The sequence below is a fragment of the Durio zibethinus genome, chromosome 6 (genome assembly GCF_047325235.1).
Source record: "Durio zibethinus cultivar Kanyao isolate XHJ-2024 chromosome 6, ASM4732523v1, whole genome shotgun sequence".
In the NCBI taxonomy this organism is placed as follows: Eukaryota; Viridiplantae; Streptophyta; class Magnoliopsida; order Malvales; family Malvaceae; genus Durio; species Durio zibethinus.
In genome coordinates, this window is record NC_143167.1 from 27,854,609 (window position 1) to 27,880,558 (window position 25,950).

Consider the following 25,950-nt stretch of genomic DNA (forward strand, 5'->3'; position numbering starts at 1 on the left):
TTTTAAGACATTTTGCTGAAGAATACAAACCAACGGTAATATCAAAAGAAAATGTTACATTGATTAGAAAAACAAGCAAAAAAATAAGTATAGTGATGGTACCCAGCTCTGCATGCTAAAGCTTTGGGCAAATCCCAATTTCTCATGTCTCCTAATTGGTAAAGCATCCAAAAACTCAAACTTGACACAGCCTAGAATCGCTAAGAAAAATTTATATACACAGTTTTCAAGTATTAGCTCCTATAAATACATACCCAGGGTCTTGGCACGGTGGGTAGAACATCCTATGGTTCACCAAGTAGGATATTGAACATGGCCAGCCCAGGAATTGGGATAAACTGGGTTTGGCATCGACTTGAGTTGCAAGCTCAAATTTGCAGACCTGGCTCTCTCTAATTAGAACTCAGAACCTGTCTTTGGATAACTTAGGAATCACGGAAAATCGGCTGTGGCATCCACTTAAGGTGCAGATTCAGTTTTCCGGATTTAGCTCCCTCTAGCTTGAGGCTATCTTTGTATTCCCCTTCCAGTAAAACCCTAGTCAATGTCAATATGCACCTCCCCATGTAATCCTGCAAGATTGTAAAACAAAAACTATGTTAGAGCATTATTACTATTAAAATTTGAAATGGAAAGCTTCCATCTGCACTCTTAAAATTTTTACTCACCCCCCACCACTTCAGCCAAGCTCAAGATAGCAACATACTCGATGTCGAGAAATCAAGTGATCTTGTTTTTAACAACTAACAATATAGTGTTGAACTATCATAAAAACCAGAAATCAAATACCCTAATCTAACAACTACCAATAAAGTGTTGAAAATGATGCAATCTAGCACTCAAGGGGCCCCAATGAAGATGGACATGACATCCCAATCTTCAAACCTGTGTAACTAAAGGAAGTAGCTTAAAACTTACTACAACATTGTCTAACTTAGAAACCAAAAAGAATTTATGGCCAGTAAAGAAGAAGAATTTAAGAATTTAACAGTTTCCATAAGGAAAAAAAATAAATTAACAGTAACAGCAAATAATTTACCTTCCCAAAAGTGTCATGGTCCCATACTTCAAGGATTAGCATATCATGTAATCCATCCTCAACAACAAAGTCAAAAGTTTGATTCCAAGCTGGATTCAAGCTGTCATTCACAACCTGACAAAGAAAACAACTTTAAGGACCAAAGATTCTTTATGCCCCTTTTCCTGAAGGATAAAAAACATAGATCCATACAAGAGTCCAGGATGGTTCGCTAAAACTTTCAATTAGCTATAATACTATGCAGAAAGGAAATACATGGCAACCTCTATGAGGAAATCATAACTAAAAGAATCCTTGAAAACACTCAAAAATAAAAAAACATGCAGGCGGTGGCTAAATAGTACCCACATCTTGCATCCTCCAAGATGGTTTCAAGTTCAAGTCCCCTTCTTTCAAGCCCCAATTTGACTAAAAAATAAACAGAATTAATAAACAAGGATAACAACTCTACCAAACCTTTTGGCAATCAAAATCTTACCCTAGTTTTGTTTCTTGCCTCTGATTTCTTCATCGTGAGCACAACATAGGGATCAGCCTTTCCCATCAAATCTACAATAGGTAAATCTTCAGCAGATATCACAGTTACAGACAGTACTCCTCTAATAATAACCTCCTTTTTCTTCTGTGTGACTGCTTTTTCATTTTCAATAGTGTCTGTTCCATTTGCTCCACTTTTAAGAACCTTCTCCAAGGAGGTCATTGAAAAGTTAGATGAAAAGGAGTTTGTAAAACCATTCTCCATGCCAAAGGGACGGTACAAGAGCTCCAAGTGCACCTGAAAACCAACATAAAAATTTCAAGCAAAACATAAATATCATCATTTCATACAAATACAGAATTTCTTTGAATAAACAACCTAATAAAAATAATCTAAGCAAGTAAGAAATTTATAACTTAAGGACTGAGTGAATGAGTGCATGCAACTTGGGGCCAAAAATGCTGGCATATCTGTTACGGAACCAGTTCTCTCTCCCTAAGCACAGGTTCATTGCTTGGCTTGGTTTTTTGGATAGGTTAAATACTCTTTCTCATAATAAGAGTTGGAGCATTTGTCTTTGTAAAATTACATGCTATTTCTATGATGAGGAAGAGACCAAAGACCATATCTTCTTGACCTGCAGCTCTTCTAAAGAGGGCTGTGGGAGGATTCTGGAGAAGATTCTTACTGTAAGGCAGAATGGTAACTGGCATATTGAGTAAGGTTGAATCCTTTCTCATACCAAGGATAAGGCTTCTAAGGCTATCTTGCAGAGAGAGGCTTCAACTGCATACCTTTACTACATTTGGAGAGACGGAAACCTATTGAAATTTGGTTGTAAGTCCCTTAATGGTGATAGTATTTTGCATTCTTTTATATTTTATGTCAAAACTAGGCTGAATGGCATTGTTAAAATAGTTGTTGCCCCCATCAATGAATTCCGTGTGATAAGTGGGGCATTAATGTTGGGGGAAGTCATTAATTTTTCTCTAAATTGGTATCTTTATACTTTTATAGCAGGCTTCTCCTGCTTTCTTGGATAAAGCAATGCTAGTTATCCCTAAAAAAGAAATGAGTGAATGAGAAAGAGCATATTGATTTTCAAACAAGTGATCTATGTGACAATAGGTAGATAAAGTAGCAAAGAAAAAAATTCTCTTTACTATTAACCGTCCCAAGGGGAATTAGCACATGATTGTATAAATTCGGACAAAGGATATTCATATTAAAGTGGCTACACTTGCATATATAACACTTTGAACCTGCGCCTAGGGGTATTACAATTTGAAAGAATGAAAAGCTATCCTAGGAAACAATTACCCATCAACAAATTCAATTTAGCTCAAAACATATATGCTAGCACACAAATGCTTGACTCTTATTATACTACTAAAGGAGGGTAATCAATGTCCTCACCTGGCCCCTGTACTTAGTATCTCTCTGGATCTCCAAGTCTTTAACTAGATTCAACCAGACATCCTTCACTTTACCAGGTTCAAGTTCCCTTATCTGTACTTGAGCACATCCAATGAGCTCAGACGCCTGAAGCCCCTCATCATCATAGATTCTTACCACCAAGTGCTGAGTTGTTGCATCCTCAATAATAAATTCATAATGTTCATTCCAAATAGGATTCAACTCATTGTTCTGGGGAGAAAACACAAAAATTTCTTCTAAACCTACAGGAAAAATTATTGAAACAGCTTCTTTTTTCTGTTGGAAAGAACAAAGAGGAAGCAGGGAGGGGAAGGACAACTTACAATTGTTTTACTTTTTTTTGTTTTGTCAGGTAAAGGCCGTACATATAATACAGCATAGGGATCCGATTTCCCAATAATATCTTTGTTTGTTAAGTCCCGTGCCTGTACAAGCTTCACCTCTAGTATTCCAACCGGCTTTAATTCCAAATCACTGAAAATAGAAAGACATTAGCTTCTTCAACCATCAGCTGTTCCACTCCTTAGACGTTGAGAAAGAGAGAACAACGCCACCTCCCAAATAAATCAACCAATTCACATGCACTCATATCCCCACCGTGGGATATACACAGAATCTATATTCAAGAGAAAATACACGCATATTTCACCTCTACTAACTACAGTTTCAGATAAAATTTAGCAGGTCCTTCAAATATCGACTTCATTCTTCCTTTGGATTCTTTATCTTGCTCAGCAGACACGAGTAAGGCTCTTTGTACGCTGTTCATTTGCTTGGCCTGAGTCCATAGTTCCTTCTTTTATACATTGCACTTTATTATTATCTATTAACATAGAGAAAAAGGAAAGGCAAAACGTGTACCTATAGTCACCAGGTAAAATGCAAATAATTTTTCTGACAGGCCACATGATAGAATCTTCAATGGCATCCCGAATTGTGCTCTGCATGGGAAACAATATAATAATATGTAAATCTCTTTGACATATGATAACACTTTCCTTCTCACAAAATAGAATAATAACAACTTACAACAGTGTATCACCATGCAAATCATAGACACCACAGAAATCAATTATTAACTTGTAAGCAAGGTATATGCACATTTAATAATTTAACAGAAGCTGTATTAATCATCACATACAAAACCTAAAGCTCACATAATGTTGCAAAGCTAGTGTGAGGTTTCAACTTTTTCAACTTTAAAAATTACAAGTTATTAAATCAAGTCAAATGCTAAGATAACAAATCTACTCGGAACTGCCTATTTGTTATCCTTAACTAGGAAAATAATTTAATTTAAGAATAAAAGCCAAAGTCCTTAAAAAATTGCGTTAGAAGGTGGGTGTAACCAAATTCCAAACTCCTATAAGCTGGATACAAGTCAGTGCTTTGATTTGGTTTTATAATACAGGAACGAATTTGATCAATAATCTTGAAGACCTTAAATGATGTTTGCAAACTAATTTAAGTGATTCCCTAAGCAATTGAGCAAACAACTTCCCTGTGGACCACCATATGAGAACCATAAGCATCAGTTTGCATGACGTACACCACAAATAAAACACAGCCAAGCGTAAGCCAAAGTTCTTATCCTCATGTTTCAGGTTCATCATTTAAAGAAACTAAAACAGCAATTGCAACGATAAAGACATCACTAGTAACAAAATCCTTCAGTGTACAAAGGTTTGGTTATCATGGTGACAAATTCTCAAAAAATCATCCACTTCTTAGATGATAACAAGTTACACCATACCATGTCAACCAGCCAGCACTGTTGACATAATGGAATGCAAAATAGAATGAATATCTGATATTTTGATGGGTCCACGCCTTGAGACCTGATGGTCATGGCACTAAATCCCTTTCCTTTGTGCCAGAGACCATCCTCTAATGTACCAACAGATCCTGAATTCAGCAGTAAGGATTAAACTGCTCTCTCCTGTCCACATTTCACCAATTTCAATTTTTTGCTGTAAAGTAGTCCAGCAAAGGCATCCACAAGTCAACAAAATCCCAGCATAAGGGAGCTTTGCCCTATATCTCGGCCCAATTATAATCTTTCTGGAGTCATCTATCAAGGGGTGTCATATTTCTTAACATGTCAAGAAGATTTACAAAACTAAGCCTCTAAGACACTGTTATCTTGAGCAGATGAAAACTAAAAGCGAATATCTCAAACTGAAATTTAAATTTCTCTCCAAAAACAAAAAAGTTCTGTTTGTGGCACCATTCATGCAAAAAATTACAACCATAAGAAGAATTGGGAAAATTGATTGATACAGTAGAAAAAACATAGTGAAGTAGTAACATAATCCAGTGTCAAGTCACACAAACCTCAATAGCATCAGAAAGTCCGGGAATGGTTGATATGTCACCACCAATGACTTTTAGGGTGAAATCCAACTTTTTCTGCAAGCCAAAAATGCATATTAACCTAGTTATATCAACTAAGTGCATATGCATAGTGCCAGTGTGTAGTGTATGTGTGATGAAACCCAAGCATGCAAGGGCAAAATATTACACCTTCAGTAGCCTAGCTAATGGATCAAAATTACTTCCACTTGGATATCATGGGTATTATCTTCAACTGAAGCAACTTTTATACATCAGTTTTTACAGAAATTTTACACACAGCAACCCAATGATTCCTATTTAGCAATCAAATCAAGCAACAAAAAAAAAAAAAAAAAGATAGTGGAAACAAGAGTGAAATATGTCAATTATAAGTGTTAAAAGGGAACCAACAAAACTAACACCTGCTTATCTGAGTGAGTACAATTGAATTGCTTAGTGTTAAAACCGTAATTAATAACTTCAATAAAATAGCAAACTAGCAAGAAAATTCCTCCAAGCATCAGATTTTTTTTTTCTTTAGGCACCAAAAAAATAGCATTCACGTAAATATTATATGCATCGACAAATACTCCCTGAAACACAACCAACATATATAAGTAAACTTGCATCTCAATCGCATTTCTTTCTATGACCACAATTAAAGCCCTTTCTCCATGGGAAAACACGTGTATATTAACTTGCAATATTGGAAATGAATAACAAACCTTTTTTCTCAGAGAAAAACATACAGCTCCAAAGCAAGGAAACTCATTCACCAGGGGCTTAAATATTAACCTGAAAACTCCAGTGAATCCAATATCTTTCACCTAAGTCAAAGGAAAAAGGAATTAAACATCAACAGCTGTCATTCTGGAGAAAAAGCTTAACAACTTGAAACATTGTGCTGTTATATAAGATTAAATCCATTGCCAAAGACAAGTAAAGCCTCAACAAAAAAGAATAAAATTAGTTTACAAGATTTGTGCTCTTTACCAGCATAGTTGCTCATGCAATGTCAAAAGCGTGGAGCATTCCCAAATAACAAAACATTACTATGAAATATAGATCTACAAAGGTAAATTAGCATTAATAGATCTAACATCTATAAGCCTTCTGCATAAAGTTTTGAAAAATACATACAAACGTTTGCTAGACTGTAGGAATATTAAAAGATCACAGAAAATGGCATATGCTTGGTCTTCATATCTTTCAGTGATCAAACACTTTGATAACTTCCCAACAAATGCCCAAGAACTCCATGGTTTTAATATCATATTCAACAAAACTATACTTTTAATCACATTTACAACCCCTAAATAGGATTAACAGTGGGAAGCCAGAAATTTGGTAGCAGAGCAGAGCACATAGAACAATTTTCTATAAATAAGGATGAAGAATATCACAGCATTTGATTCAAGAAGCAAGAATACATAACCCAAACGATGCTTTTAAAGGGAATCCAAGTGAGAAACCATAGCAAATAAGCCAACTAAGCTAGACAATACCTGCACAGGTAGTGATACACCAAGATAAGTCTTGATGTCAAGTATTATACTTGAATTTGCATCCCACTGCATTTCCATCTCCATTGTAACACTATCAGCTTCATCTTCAACAATACTTACTCCTTAAGAATGATAGTGCTTCATAAGTAACAAAACTCACCCATAAAAGCATCATTTAAAGAAAAAGCAGCTCATGTCTTTCACACCCAAGATGGATACATTAAGGCTCTGTTTAATTTTGTTACTCTTTTTTTTTTCTTTTTGATTCCAGAAGAAAATAAAAAAAAGTGTGCTTGGATTACCTAAAAAAAGGGCAACCAGTATTTATGAAAATTAAAAGAAAAATTAAACTTCATGAATAACACAATACATTATTTTACTATTACATAGAACAATTATGTTTGAACTGATGTTTTATTTTTAGTCATATGCTAGAATTAATGGCCATCCATTTACTTCCAATGGCAAAAGCGAAAAGCATTGAGAAAGTCCATTAACAACTAACAATTCAAAACCAAAACAAATAACGGTAACCCAATAAGAAAATAGGAATCAAAATTTTCAAAAAGTGAGAATCGATTCTGTAAACTACCAACCAGTAAACTGTGGTGCAACAGTGCCGAGAGTAAACTTGGAAAACTTTAAAGAAGCCAATATAATCGGCCTATATTGTTCAAGCACCGGCTCCACCGAAGTCTTTATCAGATCAGATGCTGCCTATAACACCAAATTGAAACAATTGTTCTCAAAAAGAAAAAAAAAAAAAAGGAAAAAGGAAAAAATCCTTTTCTTTTTGTTCCTCTGTTTCATTCATTAAACAAAGTTTTTACCTCATTAACGTAAGGCCAGATCTTCGTAAGGTGCTGATTAAGCCAAGTCAACTTCTGGCGCTGCGAGAAGACCACCCAAGAAGGGTAGAATTGTGCCGGCAAGATCTTTCTAGAATCTTCCACTGTCATTCTCGCAAAAGCCGCCACCGTCGCTGCCTGCAACCAAAAGTAATTCAAAAAAAGGTAAAATGAAATTCGAAAAAGAAGAAGTACGAGTGAAGGACTAACGAGCTCATTTCGACGCTTGGATCGAGAGTTCTCGGACCGAACAAAGAAAACGATAATAGCCAGGCCAACGACAAGCCCAACCACGAGTCCGAAAACGAATCCCATTTCCGAAGAGAGAAAATTACTGAAAGATTGAAATTTGAGAGAAAAAAAAATACTGTTTTCGATATTTCTTTGCTGCAGACAGTGAAGCAATAATAATGGAGAAAATCGTAAAAGGTGAGGCCCAAAAAAAAAAGGTTAATGGTGTTGAGGATTTAGCGGGGGCCTTACGTGGCAAAATCGTGAAATCAAATGAATAAATGAAAGATTAAGACTTGAATTAGATTTGTTGGGAGCGAAGAAATGGGGTGCGGTGATACAAGAAAGCGAGTGAAAGGACGTTGCCGACGCAAAGGCAATCTTTTGGGTGTGCGGATCTTTGGCTTATTAGAGTATGTTTACCAATCAGATTGCGACACGTCTGCTTTTGAGTTTGTAGGGGTCTCCTCAGGTCTCTTTTTTTCGTTAAAGGGGGCTGAATTCGGCATGTGGCGATAACCCTTACACTTTTCCTTCCACAAATTTTTTTTTATTATTGTACGGATTTGAATTCTTATGCTAAAAGTCCAAAAGATAGGATATTATTTTTCTCTTTGATTAGTGTGTATATATATATATATGATAATATATATATTTATTGCCACTGTGTGGCTGTGGCAGCCAATGGGTGGAAAACAGGGATCGGGTGGATTTTCTTTTTTTTTTTTTTTTTTATGTGTGAAGGTTTCCTTTTCCTCTTATTGCAAATTTGGAATTGGCCAAGTTGTTTATTGGGCTTGAATCGAACAGCTTATATAATAGAAAGGCCTTGAGTTGAGTTGCAGCTTAGCTGCCTGCCTTTGAGTCTAACTTTGGTGAATCTACTGATGAGAGGCAGAGGCTAATGGTTTGTTGCTTTATAGGTACTTATAACCTGTGAAATCAGCCCAAAATAACCATCTCAGTCCATAATCATGAAGCCCAAGCTGTGCAACAAGCTAAAGAACTATACAGTGTTGTAGACAAGCCCAGGAGGTTGCGAGCTGGACACAGCAGTGGAATGGGCAGCGCAACTCACTCGCACTCGACTATTTGATTGACGCTGCAGTTGGATCTCATCACAGTAGCAACGACGATCTAGATTAGTGACAAGTGACGGCCAAATCAAAAGTCATCATATTAGTAAATGAAAAGATTTGATTGTTTTGTAAAATGAAATCACAGCAACAGCAATCATGCATGCCTGCCTGCTATAAGCCTATAACGTTATAGACGTCTTAAAATATATATATACAGTAAGCATGATTGCTCCAGCTCATTTAATATCTCATCTCAACTTGTCAAATCGAGGTAGGATAAGTTTATACATTGTTGACATATCGCACATCCAAAATTTAAAGCCAGATAGACATTGATGATGCAAGGAAGGCCCACGACTTTGCCAAGTACCAAGTCACATCATAACAGCTTTTCACATGGTCACTTCATAATTGACATCTTCGGAAATTTCCTTTCTTCTTGGATGCCTCTTTTCTTTTTTTTAACCATTTTCTATTGGATTTTCCATTGGAACAATGATTACGAGATGGGAAGATGCCTTGGTTGTAATATTGTCATGAAAATGCTACTACAAAAAAGGTCCACCATTTTTGGCTGATTCAAGAACCATTTTTTCCCGTGACTGTAATTTGTTATTACCTTTGTCTCTGTCGCCCCTTTTCCCTTTTGGCACCACTGAAAAGGCGGCCACTTCTATATATGATTTAAAAGGTTTGTTCATAATTAGATACAAATTGATCAATATTATTGAAGCTTCCCCCAATTAGATTAAAATATATAATGATGACAGCTTAGATCTAATATATTATATGAATTATTATATTTTTCTTTAAAAAAACCCTTTTTTTTTTTATTATAACATCAATATATTAACTTTTGAGCAGACAGTACACAATTACAGAAAATAAATTGAAGGACAGATAAAGAATGTACCTGCAGCAAGCATGCAGACATTCCAGCATTTCTTTTGGTTACTTTTCAGCTCCAGATCCAATTTATAAATTGAAAAATCATAAAAAAATAATAATATATATATAAATGTTTTGATTATGTAAAGATAACATTTATACTTATTTATTTCTGTGGGTATCCATATTACTGGGCATGTCCTTTTTGGGTTAATTAGATCATTTCAAACACTAATGATAGCTTATATGAGTAATTTTTAAAGTTTTTCATGTGAGCTGGAGATTAAAGAAATGGACCGCAAGAATCCAAAATTAATGGGGAAACGAGGTTAACTGAAAAAAATAACGTGACGATGTGATTACAAATTTATTGAAATAAAAAAAATCACTAAGTTTAAATAAAAATACCAAACTTGTAAATAAATATAATATTTTCATGAATTAATTAATTTAATGATATTTTTATTTTTTTAATAAAACAATCTAAATTAAATATCTTCAAGAGGTTATTTTTGTTTATTTAAGACCAATAAAAATAAATGTACATCTGTAAATGCACGTGCATATGCATGTGCATGTAATTTTATATTTGAAGTTGATAATGTTTATTACTTTGGTTTTCATTAGAGTTCTCATTATTTTCATTACTACTACACTCTATTATTTTATCTCTCTACTCTTCTAAGTATTTTATACTAACTGCATACTTAACCACTAGAATCATGCGAAATTCAAACTTTATATCCTTTGATTGTATCCCTATTTTGCAACTTTAGAATTTGGTTGGGTTAAATTTGGATTGGTTGGCCCTTTGAATTGCACCCATTCGAATCATTCAAGTTTCAAGGTATGAAATTAGATTATTTCTATTTTAAATTATTAAATTTTAAAATTAAATTATGATCAATATTATTATTAATATAGATATAAAAGAAAAAATAAAGCCGAAGGGGGATGATGTTGTTCAAGCAAAGATATGGGGATTTTAGAGAGGCCGGCAATTGCCACAGTCGGTGTTAGGGCTCCAAGCGAAGGCAAGGGGCCCAACAGGTCCCTAAACGCGAAGTTTCCACTTCCGGACGTTGACGCTTGTCTTCATGCGGGTGACTGGGATTTCGTCATCTCTGCCCTCATCAATTTGCAAAACAAAAAACATCACAACCATAAGATCACACTGGCCCACCCCTGGCCCAATAATTATTTTTCGGTCTTTATTTTAAGATTATTACTATTATTTTACAAAATGTCAAATTTCAAAATTCTCAAACGGATTGAAATATTATCATATTTTATTTATTTATTATATTAATTATTTTAAATACATTTTATAAAATATATGACAACCTTTTAATTTTATTAATATAATTTAAAAGTTCCACCAACAATATGAGATTTTTTTTGTTTTATTTATCAATTTAGATTTTAGAAGGAATCATTGTTTCAAGTGATTTTTTTTTCAACAACAACAACAATAATAATAATAATAATTTTATTTTTTTAATTATATATCAGCTTCATTTTTTTTTTCTTTTAGTTGTTAGTTTAATTTCTTCCAAATACTAAAAAAAGCAAAAAATGAATTTGAAATCTAACTACAAGAAAAATTATCAATTTTAACTTAGTTATTTTATATATTGTTAGTTTGCATTGAGAACTTTTGTTCGATAAATTGAAAATTTAAGTATTGGTATCTTTAGTTTTAAAATTTTAAAATAAAAAATTTTTAGTATAAAATTTATTTTCTATTTTACTTAAAATTAACTATTCAGTAAATATATTCATTTGTGTATTAATTTAAATGGCATTTATATTAATTCAATTTTTAAAGGTCATGAGTTCAAGAATATTTAGTTGCATCGTACTTTTTTAATGAGTTCAGTAGATTGAGGTTAGGATTAACAGTAGATTAAAATTTTTTAAATTATTCAGTAATATTTTGTTAATTATTTTTAAGTTTTTATATTAATTTTGCTATAAAATGATCCAATGGTATTTTTTAAGGTTATCATATAAAATAATATCTTTACTCAATATGTTAGAAATCATTAGTGAAATTAAATCTTAATTTAACTCAAATTGTTCATTAGTCATTTTTAAGTGGTGGAATCAATAAATTTGATTTTAAAATTCGGTACTGGTAATTTTTTTTATCTTCTCAACTATTATTTTTATTAATTAACTTACAAAAATATTTTAACGGAATACGAAAAGAATATAATTTTTCCTTAAACAAAAATGAGTGAAAACGATAAGTAGCTTTCGATTATTTAAGATTTTCAACTTTTTATTAAAAATTTTTTAAAAAATTTAAAAAAATTATCAAATAATTTAAAAATACTCAGTATTTTTAACTTTAAAAAGATTAGATGTATTATAAAATTATTAAAATTTTAATAATTTATCATTTTAATAATCAGACAAAAAAGGTGAAAGGTAAGAGCAATTTCCACCGGACAATAACAATAAAAGAAACAAAAAGTACTTGTAAAAACGATTGTCCTAATATTTAAATCATCGTACAATTAAAAAAAGAAAATACGAAGAAAAAAAAAAAGGAAATGGAATTAAAACAACGCCACCAGTAGAGTTCTGCTCTGTCACAACTCTTTCTCTCCCGTACCAATAATGTATCTTTTTTTTTTTATTTATAACCGAAATTCTTCTCTTCCCTTAACACCATTACTCCTCTGTCTCTCTCTTTAGTTCTCTTCGCTTCAGCCTAAGCTCCAACAACCCCAAAACGCCGTGCCTCGTGACGCTATGTTAGAGAATGGGCCACGGGACCAAACTCAAAACCAAGACCAAGACCAAGACCAAGACCATGACCATGACCATGACCATGACCATGACCATGAGTCTTTCACCATTCCTTTACTCTCTCACCAACAGCGATCCTTTAATTCCACCTCTCAGGTGGCCATCGTCGGCGCCAATCTCTGCCCTATCGAAAGCCTTGACTACGAGTAAGCTGCCCTTTTACGGAACTATCATTTTTTTTTTTCTTTAGATTATGTATTTTTATCGTTACGGAAATTTTTTTTTTAAGGATTGCGGAGAATGATTTCTTTAAACAAGACTGGAGGACACGTGGCATGATCCAGAATTTTCAATATATTTTCATGAAATGGCTTCTCTGTTTTTTGATTGGCGTTCTCGTCAGTCTCGTTGGTTTCTGTAATAATCTTGCCGTTGAGAATATCGCCGGCGTTAAGTTCGTTATTACTTCTAACATGATGTTCGCTGGAAGGTCTCTCTCTCTCTCTCTCTTTTGAATTTCTGATTGGTTGAATTTCATTTATTAGTATTTCTTATAGCGAAAATTTTTAAATACTTTATCCGCAAATTTTATTTGCTAATATGGAAATTCTTATTACTCCTCTCATGTCTCACTTTTTAAAAAACAAAAAGTCTGAAGATTTTTTGTGTGTTCAGGTACGGGATGGCATTTCTAGTGTTTTCCCTATCGAATTTGGTTCTAACTCTACTTGCCGCCTTCATTACGGCGTTTATTGCGCCGGCGGCGGCTGGTTCTGGTATACCGGAAGTGAAGGCTTACTTGAATGGTGTAGATGCTCCGGGAATATTTTCACTACGAACTTTAATTGTTAAGGTATTTTTTTAAAAAGGGAAAAATTAATTGCAAACTATAAATTGTTATTGTGTGGAAAATCCTTGCTGATGTTAACATTGATGCAGAGCTGAAGAGGTTTTTTTCGCTAAGTTTTATAATCAATTTATGTTTCTTAATTCTAATCGGATTAAATCACTAATAAATAGAGTTAATATCTAATTAGTTATCGAGTTATAGGATTTTGTGCTTTCAAAGTTTCACATGTATGTTAAAATTGTGATCAATTCTTTTTCACTTAGATTAATTAGGAATTGAGGTGAAACAATTTTCTATTCTTTTCTTTATCCCTTTCTTGCATTTAGATGTAGAAATCTCATAATTGTGTTAAATCTGCAGATTGTGGGAAGCATTTCTGCAGTGTCTTCATCTCTGCTTGTTGGAAAGGCAGGGCCTATGGTGCATACAGGTGCATGCGTTGCGTCGTTGTTGGGACAGGGTGGGTCAAGAAGATATGGTTTAACATGGAAGTGGCTTCGTTTCTTTAAGAATGACAGAGACCGAAGAGATCTTGTGACGTGTGGATCGGCAGCTGGAATTGCTGCTGCTTTCCGTGCCCCAGTTGGAGGTGTGCTGTTTGCTCTTGAAGAAATGGCATCTTGGTATGTAAATTGATACATGCATTTGGAGCACCATGTTGATATATTATTAACCATCCTTTCATCTGTGTACTGGGTGTTATTGCATATTGTTCTTAGTTGGTAACTTTTTAAGGTTTTACGCTTGTCTCATCTTTTTTTTATCTTTTTATTGTTTAACCAAAAACAAATTTGTATTAGGCAATAATAGAATAGCTCAGCCTTTTCATTTTAGTAACATGCATTATTTGCATATGGTTCATTGACATTCTAAGACTTTGTGATACTATAAGGCATGGCTTTCTTCAACACTATATTAAGATAGTCTCCGTGCTTCATATCTGCTAATTTAATTCATTTTATATCCATGTTATCTGTTTCTATAGTCTGCCGGTCTTCATATTCTCACATTCATATTTGCTGATTCATAAATCATGTATTCTTCTGTTTGTATTGCTAGTTTATGAAATTGTCTTCATGAATGTTCTTTATTTCATAGATGAAAGACAGAACAGATTTGGGGCCGTTATAATCAATAACATGCTGATTAATATAGCCCTTTACTAGCTATCTGCAGTCAGTATGGGATTCTTCTATGTTCTTGATAGAACATATTTTACATCGAGAATCACCTCCCTTTTCTTTCATTCATCATGTACAGGGTTCTCAATGATGTCTGTCTGATAACACAAAACAAGCAAAAGTTGACATCTAAAGATGATTGCCTTGTTTTGTTCTGCAGGTGGAGAAGTGCCCTTCTTTGGAGAGCTTTCTTTACGACAGCTGTGGTTGCAATTGTACTTCGAGCTTTAATTGATGTTTGTTTAAGTGGCAAGTGTGGGCTATTTGGTAAAGGGGGTTTGATAATGTTTGATGTCTATTCAGCAAATGCTTCATATCACATAGCTGATGTGCCTCCTGTACTTGTTCTCGGAGTTATTGGGGGCATATTGGGAAGTTTGTATAATTTCCTTCTAGATAGGATTCTCCGAGTTTACAACCTCATTAATGAGTAAGTTATATTTTGAGATTTGTGTTGTTTACTCCAATTACCATTTCCTGTATCTGGCATAATATAATTTACTGGGGTCATTCCCCTTGCTTATTTCCCCTTCTTTTTCTCCTCAGGAAAGGCAGTGCTTATAAAATTTTTATTGCTTGCACAATCTCCATTTTTACATCCTGTCTGCTTTTTGGATTACCATGGTTTGCATCTTGCCAACCATGCCCTTTGCATGCAAGTGAAGCCTGTCCCACAATAGGTAGATCTGGTAACTACAAGAAATTTCAATGCCCTCCTGGTCATTACAATGATCTTGCAAGCCTCATTTTCAACACAAATGATGATGCTATCAGAAATCTTTTCAGCATGAATACTGACTCCGAGTTTCAGCACTCAACAATGCTCATATTTTTTGTCACTTGCTTCATTCTAAGTATTGTTAGCTATGGGATTGTTGCTCCAGCAGGTCTTTTTGTACCTGTCATAGTTACTGGAGCATCTTATGGGCGCTTTGTTGGAATGTTACTTGGTTCTCACACAAATCTTAATCACGGTCTTTATGCTGTGCTTGGTGCGGCTTCATTTCTTGGTGGGTCTATGAGGATGACAGTCTCCTTGTGTGTCATGATCCTGGAATTGACCAATAACCTATTATTGTTGCCATTGATAATGATGGTTCTCCTTATTTCCAAGACTGTAGCTGATGCTTTTAACAGCGGCATTTATGACCTTATTATGAAAGCAAAGGGTTTTCCTTACCTAGAAGCTCATGCTGAACCTTATATGAGACAGCTGACAGTTGCTGATGTTGTCTCTGGTCCACTTCAGCTCTTTCATGGAATTGAGAAGGTCAGTAATATAGTACACATCCTCAAAACCACAAGGCATCATGGATTTCCAGTTATTGATGAGCCTCCTCATTCTGAATCCCCAATTTTGTGTGGTTTAATCCTCCGTGCTCATCTAATTGCTCTGTTAAAGAAGAGAGCCTTTTTGTGCGCCCCTATGCGGATAGGTGTTGATGCTTTTAGGCATTTCTCATCAGATGATTTTGCAAAGAAGGGCTTAGGTAATGTTGTCAAGATAGAAGACATAGAATTAACTGATGATGAGATGGAGATGTTCTTGGACTTGCACCCTTTTACCAATGCTTCACCTTATACAGTTGTGGAGACAATGTCACTACCTAAGGCTCTCATACTTTTCCGTGAAATTGGTTTACGGCACCTACTTGTCATCCCCAAGATCTCCAAGGTAAGAAACTTAGTTAATATTAATTTTCCTTGAATTCTCATTCTTTTTCTGCTTCTTCATGTTTCTACATTCTGAGTTAAAAGTTTACTGCATTTCTTCTTCATTCCAAAACCCAAAAACTGACACTCCTGTGGCTGTGGTAGACTATAGTCAATTCCACCATAGCTTTTCTTTTACCCTACTGTTTCTTTCCTGCAGGCATTTCGGTTCACCATTGATTCTTCCACTCTCACTTTTACTTTGATTATGGTGGTCTTTTTTATTATAGCTATTATTTTTAACCTATTCAATTCTCTGATGTTGTGACTGCAGAGAGCACCTGTAGTGGGCATATTAACAAGGCACGATTTCATGCCGGAACACATACTAGGTTTGCACCCCTTTTTGATAAGGAGTAGGTGGAAAAGATTAAGGTTTCAATTGCCCCGTTCTCTGAAATTATTTTAGGGGATTTCATTCAGTTATTATTCTAGATGGGGGCTTACCCTTGAAAATAAATTTGTAAATGCTCTTGTGCTCTTATAATTAAACTGCACAAAGTTGTAGGATCATTCTAGCCCATAGTTGTTCAACAGCCTCATTCAGCCTGCAGGCTAAGATAAAACCCTTGGGGGGGAGGGGGGAATCACATCGTACTCTTCCAATCTGTGTTTTACATTAACAGTAGAAGTTGCATTGAGGCAAAGTCAGGATCTCTCAGCCTTCACAATTTTTGCTCTGGTGAAATCTCTTGTATGCAAGTTCATGCATTAATAAATTACTAGCGCCCTTCCGAGAATGCTTTCAAAATTACCTTGTTCTTGAAGGGTTGATCAGATATATATAGCAATGGTTTTAGGCATTTAGCTACAAACTGAAGCGCTTGCTTTTATAATCTATGGAGCTATTAATAAAGTACTGAATTGTTTTTTGACAATCTCAAATAAAAATAATTGATAAGCAAATGTAACTATTGGTAACAACTTCAGCACGATCTAGCGTATACTTCCCAATTGGAGGGTTTTGGTTTATGGGTCAGTTTCTGAGTTTATCCCAATGTAATAACAAAGCGCAAGGTTTTTCACCCTTCGAATTGGGAATATGCTAATTACATTTTAGAAACTATGGCTACCTTAATTCTTTGATGACAGAAAAGAATGACATGCATAAAGTATTACCAAGGCTTCTAGAATCAACTCAACATAGGAACTCTGGTGTATATCTGTACTTTTGGGGAGCTGTACCAGATTGAGCATCAAGCCAATTAAAATGGAAAGGTAAGCCTCCAAAATCCAAACTAAATTTGATCATTGAACTAAAATGAAATCAAATATAATTGAAAGTGATGTAAATATATATAAAAATGAATCCTGTTCATATTTACTTCCGACACTTTGCCACAATGACTGTCAGACAATTGAAGCAAGAGAACGAGGCAAACGCACATCATAGCTTTTGGTTAAGACCAATTTTGGTTTTTACAGTGAGCTTGAAAAGAGGGGGAAAAACAAAAGAAAAGAAGGTGAACAACGACAACAAGCATTAAAAAAAAAAACCCGATTGAGGTAAGGGGAAAGAAACTACAGTTTAATCTCTTGTGCTACCCTCGCCTTGAACTCTTAAGGTAGTCAGCCCTTATTGCCCATAACTGTTCTCCCACGGATTTCATTTCTGGTCGATCCTTTCTTATTGGTGCTGCACATTGAAATGCCAAAGCAAAAATCTTCACTAGTATCTCCGCATCTACAACTTCCTCCATCATATGATCCACCAATTCCACTATGTGTCCTTCATTATACTTTTGGAATGCCTGTATGACATTAAAACCATAAATTCTGTGTGCAAGTGATGGGATTTAAACAAGGTATTATTTTTGAAGACTGAATAGCTTGTGTTTTGGGTAATTTAATTTTAAAGCCAAGTTCACTGCCTTGCTTCTTTACCCATGTTACACCAACTCTTCAAATTCTTTTTTCTAGTGTACCCTCATTTTAGACAGACATCTTTAAAATAAATAGGGCTACGAGAATATTATCCACTAAATATAAGGAGAAATACCCATGAATTGAAGTACTCGTGTTGGATACAAATCCACATCCAACACTCCAAAATCTAGTAACATAATGCTTAGTAGCATCAAAGTCAGTTAATTGTAACAGTGCTGCTGCGTAATTCAGCAGTTGCACTATCAATTGATTAATGGAAGTTACTTGACAAAATAACATCAAAAGATTAATGAGGCTGTAAGTTTATCCATCCTAGCATCATAGGTTTAAGTCTGGACTTAGTTCTAATAACTCAACTAGACCTCCCTGTGATGAACACTAAAGAATAGTCCTGAGATCCATGGTCCCTATCTCCATGTGGAAGAACTAAGGAAAGTTATGGCAGTCCTAAAAGTTTTTGCTTGCCAGACTCTGCTATAGGTCTACTTCTTTTTCATTAAGATATGAGACTATACCGAAATAAACACAATAGCTATGAAGTCAAAAAACTTAACAAGAGAAAGAAGGGTAAGCTTACCCATCTAATTGTCACACGCTCTTCAACTGGTCTTTTTAACTCCACAGGACGACGCCCGGTCAGAATTTCTATAAGTAAAATCCCGAACGAGTACACATCACTCTTGGTTGTAAGTTGATAGGTTTTCATGTACTCTGGATCAAGGTAACCAACTGTTCCTTTCACTTTGGTTGAAATATGTGTTTCGTCCGAGTCCATTGGGCCAACTCTTGCAAATCCAAAATCGGCCACTTTAGCCCGCATGCTTTCTGTCAGAAGTATGTTGGATGACTTCACGTCTCGGTGAATAATTTGCTTCTCTGATTCATGATAAAAAGAAAATTGGGCACTATTTTATTTATTTTTTTATATGAAAAGGCACACATTGAAATTGATTAGAAATGAGGAGAGTAAAGACATAGATAGCTGAAATTAATCAAGGGGATAGAACAGGTGTGATTTGGCCTGAACTGAAATAAGAAACAGTGACAAAATTTTACTGCCGCTGTGGTTTGGGCCAAAAACAAGCCAACTCAGTGAGTTTTTTTTCTCACCTGCATAGAGATGGAGATAAGTAAGGCCATGAGCAACATCAATGGCAATTTCAAGACGCTGATTGAAATCCAGTATTTTGCCACGCTGACCTGCCAGAAATAAAGGTGAAATATTACTTTTGGACCTTTAACATTATTGTTGACCAAAAACTTTGGCAGTTATTATGGTCAAGAGACCTTACCATCCAAATGATCTCTCAGAGTGCCATTTGGTACATATTCTGTAATAATAAGCCGTTCATTTCCTTTATCAACATAACCAAGTAGCTTCACAAGGTTCCTATGATCGATTTTGGCTAGAAGTTCAACTTCGCTGCTGAACTCAGTTCGCAGATTGTCAAAATGTTCCTAGACAATATTCTTATGTCAACCAAATAGCATGCCCAAAGAATAAGATGGTTTAAACCTTAAATCATTAAACAAGCACCATAAGAAGAGAACTTAAAATTTTAAGCCAGTTCCAAGTCTGTAACCAATAAAGTCAATAAAAAGCCTTTAGCTTAGAGACTTACCATGTCGATATCTGAGAATCTTTTAAATAATAATAAATAATAATAATAATAATAATGAACAAATGAATAAATAAAAGAAAATTTCAAACATGTTACGAGCTATAACTCAAGTATAACTTCAGGTACATTTGATCCTATGTGCACATTTACACTCTTTGGTGTTCATTAGCCACTGGCCCCAACTGTTATCAACAAAAGCACCAACCCCCCCCCCCCTCCGTGTTATGATCAAACCACTCTACAAGTTTACTGCCTAATAAGTGATCAAGGTGGCAGTTCCTTGTATAACCTAAGTGATATTCCTTTAGTGTGAGGTTATAAGATGTATTGAGCATACAGAACCCGAGAATCATGCCTCCAGAACGTAAATGTTTAGGCTCAGTTTGGTTTACGCATTTTCTTTTTGCTATTTGCATTTTGTTTTGTTTCATTCTTTATATTTTGCTTTTTGCTTTCTTTTCTTTTTTTTTTCAAAAAAAAATTGCAAAACGAAATTAGCAAAAGCATTAACCAAACGGAGCCTTACTAAATTTGCTCTTCAACAAAGAATCTAGTTTTAGATCAGGGAATAGAGCCAGTTATACACATTCTGGCAAACTTTTGCACGGTATATATTTCTAAATGATTTGGGAAGCAATGATAGTGTTCTTGTAGGTCACTGTTATCTTCCCTAAAAATTATTAGATGATGAAATCACTGATACTTCTGTAATTCTGTTTTAATCTAATGTACAAAAAAATGCATGTCAAAAGAGAGCCACTCACAGGACTCGGATACTAAATATATTTTCTCCCCTTGTGCTTTTTGTTTGTGGCACTCTTTTCAGGAACACATCAAATAGGAGAATGCCCTGTATTTCTAATACGCAGATAGTTAACTCAGTTAAGGATACAAAAATTCTATCTTGTAAGTTTAATGATTCATAGCAATGATTTACTCATGTTCATTCCTTCTATAACATAAATTATACTAATAAAATAGAAAACAGTTTCAAAATTACTCTACCAGCAGGAAAAATGTTGCAGAAATAGTATCTCCATGGTCATATTTACTTACCTTCTTTGCCCGTTTAATGGCAACCATCTGGCCAGAATCTAGCTGGGCCTTGTAGACAGTTCCAAACCCTCCTTCACCTATCTGCAGTGCTGGAGAGAAATTAGAGGTAGCTTTGACCACCTGAGCCATATTGAGATGCAATGACCCAATTCTACTAAGTTTTGGAGACATCGAGAATCTTGAAGGACTAGGTGGTACCCTTGGTGGGATGGCTGGAATCTTTTCCAGAGGAGAATGAATATTCATTTCCAAAGAGGAAGCTGAATCCACTGCAAGAACAGAACCGTCCATTTATAACTAGAAGCCAAAACAAAATGATCAAATTATACTGCATTAATAAAAAAAGCTAAACTGACAAAGATGCTAGAACAAAGAGGAAATACGCAATTGTTATGTTGTTTATAAATTGTAAAAAGAGTAAACTTGAGAACCAAATTATTATTATTGACTACTCATCCGAAACTTGCATCCAATTGTTGAATCTTATCTACAGAGCACCCTTGTTCAGAACTTCTCTAATTTTGATAAATGCCAAAATTGACCAGTTACAACTTAGGTAAGTTAAGACTCACTTGAGTTTGGATCCCTTGTAAGAACAGTGTGGTCGGTTGCCCTCTTTTTCCTACAAAGACAGGGGCAGGTACAAACGCAACATATCAAAAAAATTCCAGCTGCTACCATCTCTATTTTGGTCGAGGCCGAATATTTTTTTTTATTCTTCCCATTATGATCAGGCACATCATCTCCTTTCTTAGGCCCCTGCAATAATTTTCTTCCTCCTCCTACATACAAATCAGCTGTCAAAACCATAACACATTGATAAAGATTCCAAGAACTTTACTTCTATTATGCATTAAACTTCATAACTAAAAAATTAGATAAAATCTTTGAAATTAGAAACCTGAAAAAGCATGTTACCTAATGAAAGGTCCAAACCACAGTAATCAGTTCCACCATAGCCTTCAAAGACACACTGATCTGCATGGTGCAACTGCAGGGCCTTACAGAAGAAAACTTCATCTACTAGATTGCCGTTCAAATAAAACAATTCTTGACCATACAAATTTGAATAGGCTATATGATCTGTGCCACAAATCTTCGATTTTATTTCAATCCCAGAGGCAAAGAATCTTGATAATTGCATAAACAGCAGTAGACTAAACTTAGAGGCAATCATTCTCGATCAATTAACGCACTCAACTTCCATAAAAACTAAATTACAAATGAAGCATCACTTATTCTGCTAGTTGCTTCCAAATACTGAAGAAAGAGAGAAACATGCAAAATCAACTCTGGAAACCTTAATTACTTCAATCAATGTTGTTCATTCTCAATACAGCAAACCAATGATGCAAAGTGACCAAGATAAACCCCAATAAACTTGAATCAAAGGAGTGTGGTCTCAACAGACAAATCTATCATTCAGCAATCACGGAAAAAAAAAAACTGAGTTTGTCTTTTATCTTCAACTTAGCAAATTAACATATGAGGCGCATATCCAGGCAACAAAAGGAGACGACTTCAATAGACTTTTTAATTGCTGAATTCTCTTTCTTCAAGGCCACTGCAAAATTTGACCCAAGTCTTCACGGTTGAGTTGACTGAATCAACATGATTCCTGAAACCCAGATTAATACTAGGCCATACCACATTATTTAAAGCCTCCAAAAATGTGTTTTAAACAATTAATTCCAGCATCTAGCAACCCCTGTAAAATTCAATCAAAGCTTTAAACTTTGTGAACAAGAACAGTACAGCTGACAAAGTATAAATATATATATATATGAATATATATATATATATATATGAAAAAAGACACAGTGGAACAGTACGAGGAGAGAAATTAAAAACCTTTAGAACCCCGGAATAGCACGAGTCATAGAATGAATTGCAACGACCAAGTTCACCAAATCATGAAATGAAAAAAACCAGAGAGCCAAAACATGTAAAAACCTCAAAAGAATAGGAAACAAAGAACTTGATAGAAAACACCAAACCAGAAAAGTGACAGAGGGCGGCTTATAAAGGGTGAAGAGAAATCTAAGGTCGTTGTTGCTGTTGGAGTTATAGTTTTAGCGTGTGAAATATCAGGGAAAGACTTGACCAACCTTTTTATTCGAAAGAAGAAAGACGAAAGGCTATGGCGTGGGGCTTCGACATAACGCATGGCTGTCTCCTCCCTGTCATGTACTTTAGAAAATGGAAATACATTTTTTTTTTCTATCAAAACTTAACACCCACATAAAAACTTTAACATTTTTTATTTAGGAATAATTTTAACTGTTATGAGCATCCAATTGCCCTGATAGCTAGTGTCACGGATTTATATTTTTAGCTTAAAAGATACATTAATGAGGTGAAGGAAGATTTTTATTTATAAGTTCAAGATTTATCTCATCTTTTTTTTACGTGGTATCTGTGACATTATCATCCGTCTAACTGTCCTTTTGCATTGATTTTTTTACAAAAGATTAACTTTGATTCGACTCTATTTCGATTTTAATATATTTTACAAAATTTTATATTTACAAAATTGAATTGATTCTAATATTACTTTTTACAAATATGGACTTCAACTCAAATGACTAACTTTTTGAGGTGACTTTTTTATTTTCGATATGGGATCTGTGATATTTTTTCACCGGTTGTCTTTGTTGTGTTAACTTTTTCACTCGTAAAGATGAGAGACTCGCTTTGGTATGGATCTATCTTAATTTTAATATCTCTCAATAAATTTACATTAAATAAGAGTTGATTTGATTTTAATTATAATTATCATAATTGAATCAATTTGATTAGATGATTCGATAAATCAATGTTGAAACTGATTTAATTATGTAATTAGATTAATTTTATAATTAAATTATTTTAAATCGTTATGAATCTATAATTTACTTAATAAATTAGTAAATTAGATAATTTTTTTAAACTATGTTAGTTTAATACCAATTAATAAATTTAAATAAAATATAAAAAATATCTTTTAAGTATTTAAAATAATATAATTAAACTTTTATATTACTATTTCATCTAAATAAACACGCAACTTTTATATTTTATTATCAAAATTTTTGTAACTTTATATTAATGATATGTGGTTATATTTTGAGACATGTAGATAATGACATTGCAAAAAAAACTTACATATGTGTAAAAAATAAAGAAGTTAAAAAATGATCTAATACAAATTTTATTAATTGATATCATAATTAAAAATAATTATAAATTAATAATATATAAAATTAATAAAAAATAAAATATTAATAAAAATGATTAATTATTTGATCATAATTGAAAATAATTAATAGAAGAAAATATATATGTAAAATTAATAAAAAAAACTACATTCATATAAAAAATATAAAAATGATTTTAATTTTTTTTACTAATTTGCATATAAATATAAATATTTCATTTTTATTAATTTTATATATAGATATTTATTTTTTATTACATAAATATTAATTATTATATATTAATAAATAATATTTATATTTTAATAAATAATAATAATAATTTATTAGTTGTTATTTATTATATTTATTAAAATATATATTATTTATAATTATTAAATTATAAAATATGATTTTAATAAAATGTTAAGTAATTTCATTTTTAACTAGTAATTAATTGTTTTATGAATTTTATATTTTAAAATTTAGTTTATGATATACTTTAAAATTTATAATTTTATGATTGAATTATTAAACTATAATTTGAGTTAAATGTTTGAATTTAAAAATTTTAAAATATTTATATTTTTTATAATATTTTTTTATTGAATTGACAATTGATCCGATGATTGAACTATTAATTCAATAACCCAAAACCTTGAACAATTTAATATTCGATCCGATTTTAATAACTATGATTTGCCCCGAACATGAATCTTAACAAAAAAATTAGCTTATTAGGTGAGGTGATTAGGGATGGCAGCTTAACTTATATCCAACAAATTTTAATTCGTTTCAACCTTTTAGTATTGATTTTTTTTTTTTTGAAAATCGATTTGGGTTGTGTAGAGTAATTATAGAATAAAGTCAAAGTTGAATCAGGATTAGATTTTAAGCAAATCCGTCCTGATCCGATCCACAATATATATATAATTATTTGTAATTATTTAATTTTATATTTATATTAAAATAATAATTTATATTTAAAAATAATATTTTATTAATTTCAAATCAAATTAAATATAATTTTAGATAATATAAAATAAAATTTAAATTAAAAAATAAAAAATTATCAAATTAAATTTAAATATTATAAATATATAATTAAATTAAATTCGAAAAAGATGAAAATTAATACCAATCCAAGTGATCATCTCTTTATTTGTGCCCGATGTCACTCTCATCTTTGATGGGATCCACATTATTTTATGGATCTGACGACATAAGCTCCCGAAACTCACACATTTAAAAAAAAAAATTAATTTATTTATCCAAAATCATTCTCATCTTTTTTTAATGTAAGATTCGTGACACTTATACTCAAAATCATTTAGACCATTTATTGGGCATTTTCGCGATTAACAGCTTCATTTGAGATTAGGATTCCATTTAAGTTGTATTTTTATATTTTATGTTTTTTACTCATAATTTATACTTTATTTTATTTTATTTGAAGATATTTGAATTCTATCTTAGGTTTTTTTCATATAAATATAGAATTCATTTAACATTGCTATTGGGATTACGAGATTACAATAACAAGGAAGATAAAATTTATAATTAAAACTTTTAATCACGTATACATTTATGATGATTTACATTATAATCGTTAGTAATATAAGCAAGGGGATCACCTTATAACATAATCTTTTGCGGTTTTGCGCCATGTGTAAGAACGAGGATAAAGCTAGCAAACTATAAAATTCGAGGTGGGAACACATGATAATTGTCTCTTCAATGAAAAAAAGGTTCATGGAACGCAAGCCTAAAAACGAGACTGTAGCAAAGATGCTAACTATTAAACGTTCTCTGTTTTTTTTTTTTTTTTTTTTCTGCTTTGTTGATTAGATAATGGTGTGGGCCAAGGTGTTA

General features: G+C 33.2%; 3 protein-coding genes across 9 annotated transcripts; 1 reads left to right on the top strand and 2 right to left on the bottom strand.

Annotated features, from left to right (window-relative positions):
• Positions 1-36: 36 nt before the first annotated feature.
• LOC111284179 (synaptotagmin-5-like) lies at positions 37-8,245 on the bottom strand. 2 transcript variants are annotated; one of them, XM_022872887.2, is made up of 12 exons: positions 7,852-8,245; positions 7,624-7,779; positions 7,390-7,510; positions 6,794-6,915; positions 6,014-6,115; positions 5,289-5,363; positions 3,816-3,895; positions 3,278-3,428; positions 2,934-3,164; positions 1,518-1,814; positions 1,040-1,153; positions 37-572 (listed from the first exon to the last, which is right to left on the bottom strand). In XM_022872887.2, the coding sequence occupies exons 1-12, from the start codon at positions 7,954-7,956 to the stop codon at positions 426-428; spliced, it is 1,701 nt and encodes a 566-aa protein (XP_022728622.1). In that variant the 5' UTR covers positions 7,957-8,245; the 3' UTR covers positions 37-425. The 2 variants fall into 2 exon arrangements, with proteins under 2 accessions (XP_022728622.1, XP_022728625.1); XM_022872890.2 differs by lacking the exon at positions 5,289-5,363.
• Positions 8,246-12,511: 4,266 nt separating this feature from the next.
• Positions 12,512-17,117, top strand: LOC111286608 (Voltage-gated chloride channel family protein). The gene is made up of 7 exons (XM_022876657.2): positions 12,512-12,802; positions 12,886-13,086; positions 13,272-13,449; positions 13,807-14,069; positions 14,788-15,057; positions 15,174-16,302; positions 16,615-17,117. Exons 1-7 carry the CDS (start codon positions 12,600-12,602, stop codon positions 16,747-16,749), a joined length of 2,379 nt encoding a protein of 792 aa, XP_022732392.1. The 5' UTR covers positions 12,512-12,599; the 3' UTR covers positions 16,750-17,117.
• A 497-nt stretch (positions 17,118-17,614) lies between these two features.
• Positions 17,615-23,157, bottom strand: LOC111286609 (calmodulin-binding receptor-like cytoplasmic kinase 3). Of its 6 annotated transcripts, none has more exons than XM_089762544.1 (8): positions 23,014-23,157; positions 21,824-22,613; positions 21,478-21,702; positions 20,906-21,174; positions 19,520-19,685; positions 19,338-19,427; positions 18,805-19,103; positions 17,615-18,091 (listed from the first exon to the last, which is right to left on the bottom strand). In XM_089762544.1, exons 2-8 carry the CDS (start codon positions 22,080-22,082, stop codon positions 17,882-17,884), a joined length of 1,518 nt encoding a protein of 505 aa, XP_089618670.1. In that variant the 5' UTR covers positions 22,083-22,613; positions 23,014-23,157; the 3' UTR covers positions 17,615-17,881. The 6 variants fall into 6 exon arrangements, with proteins under 6 accessions (XP_089618670.1, XP_089618674.1, XP_089618671.1 ...); XM_089762548.1 differs by having other exon boundaries at positions 21,478-21,687; positions 23,014-23,156; XM_089762545.1 differs by having other exon boundaries at positions 21,824-22,523; positions 23,014-23,115.
• Positions 23,158-25,950: the final 2,793 nt, after the last annotated feature.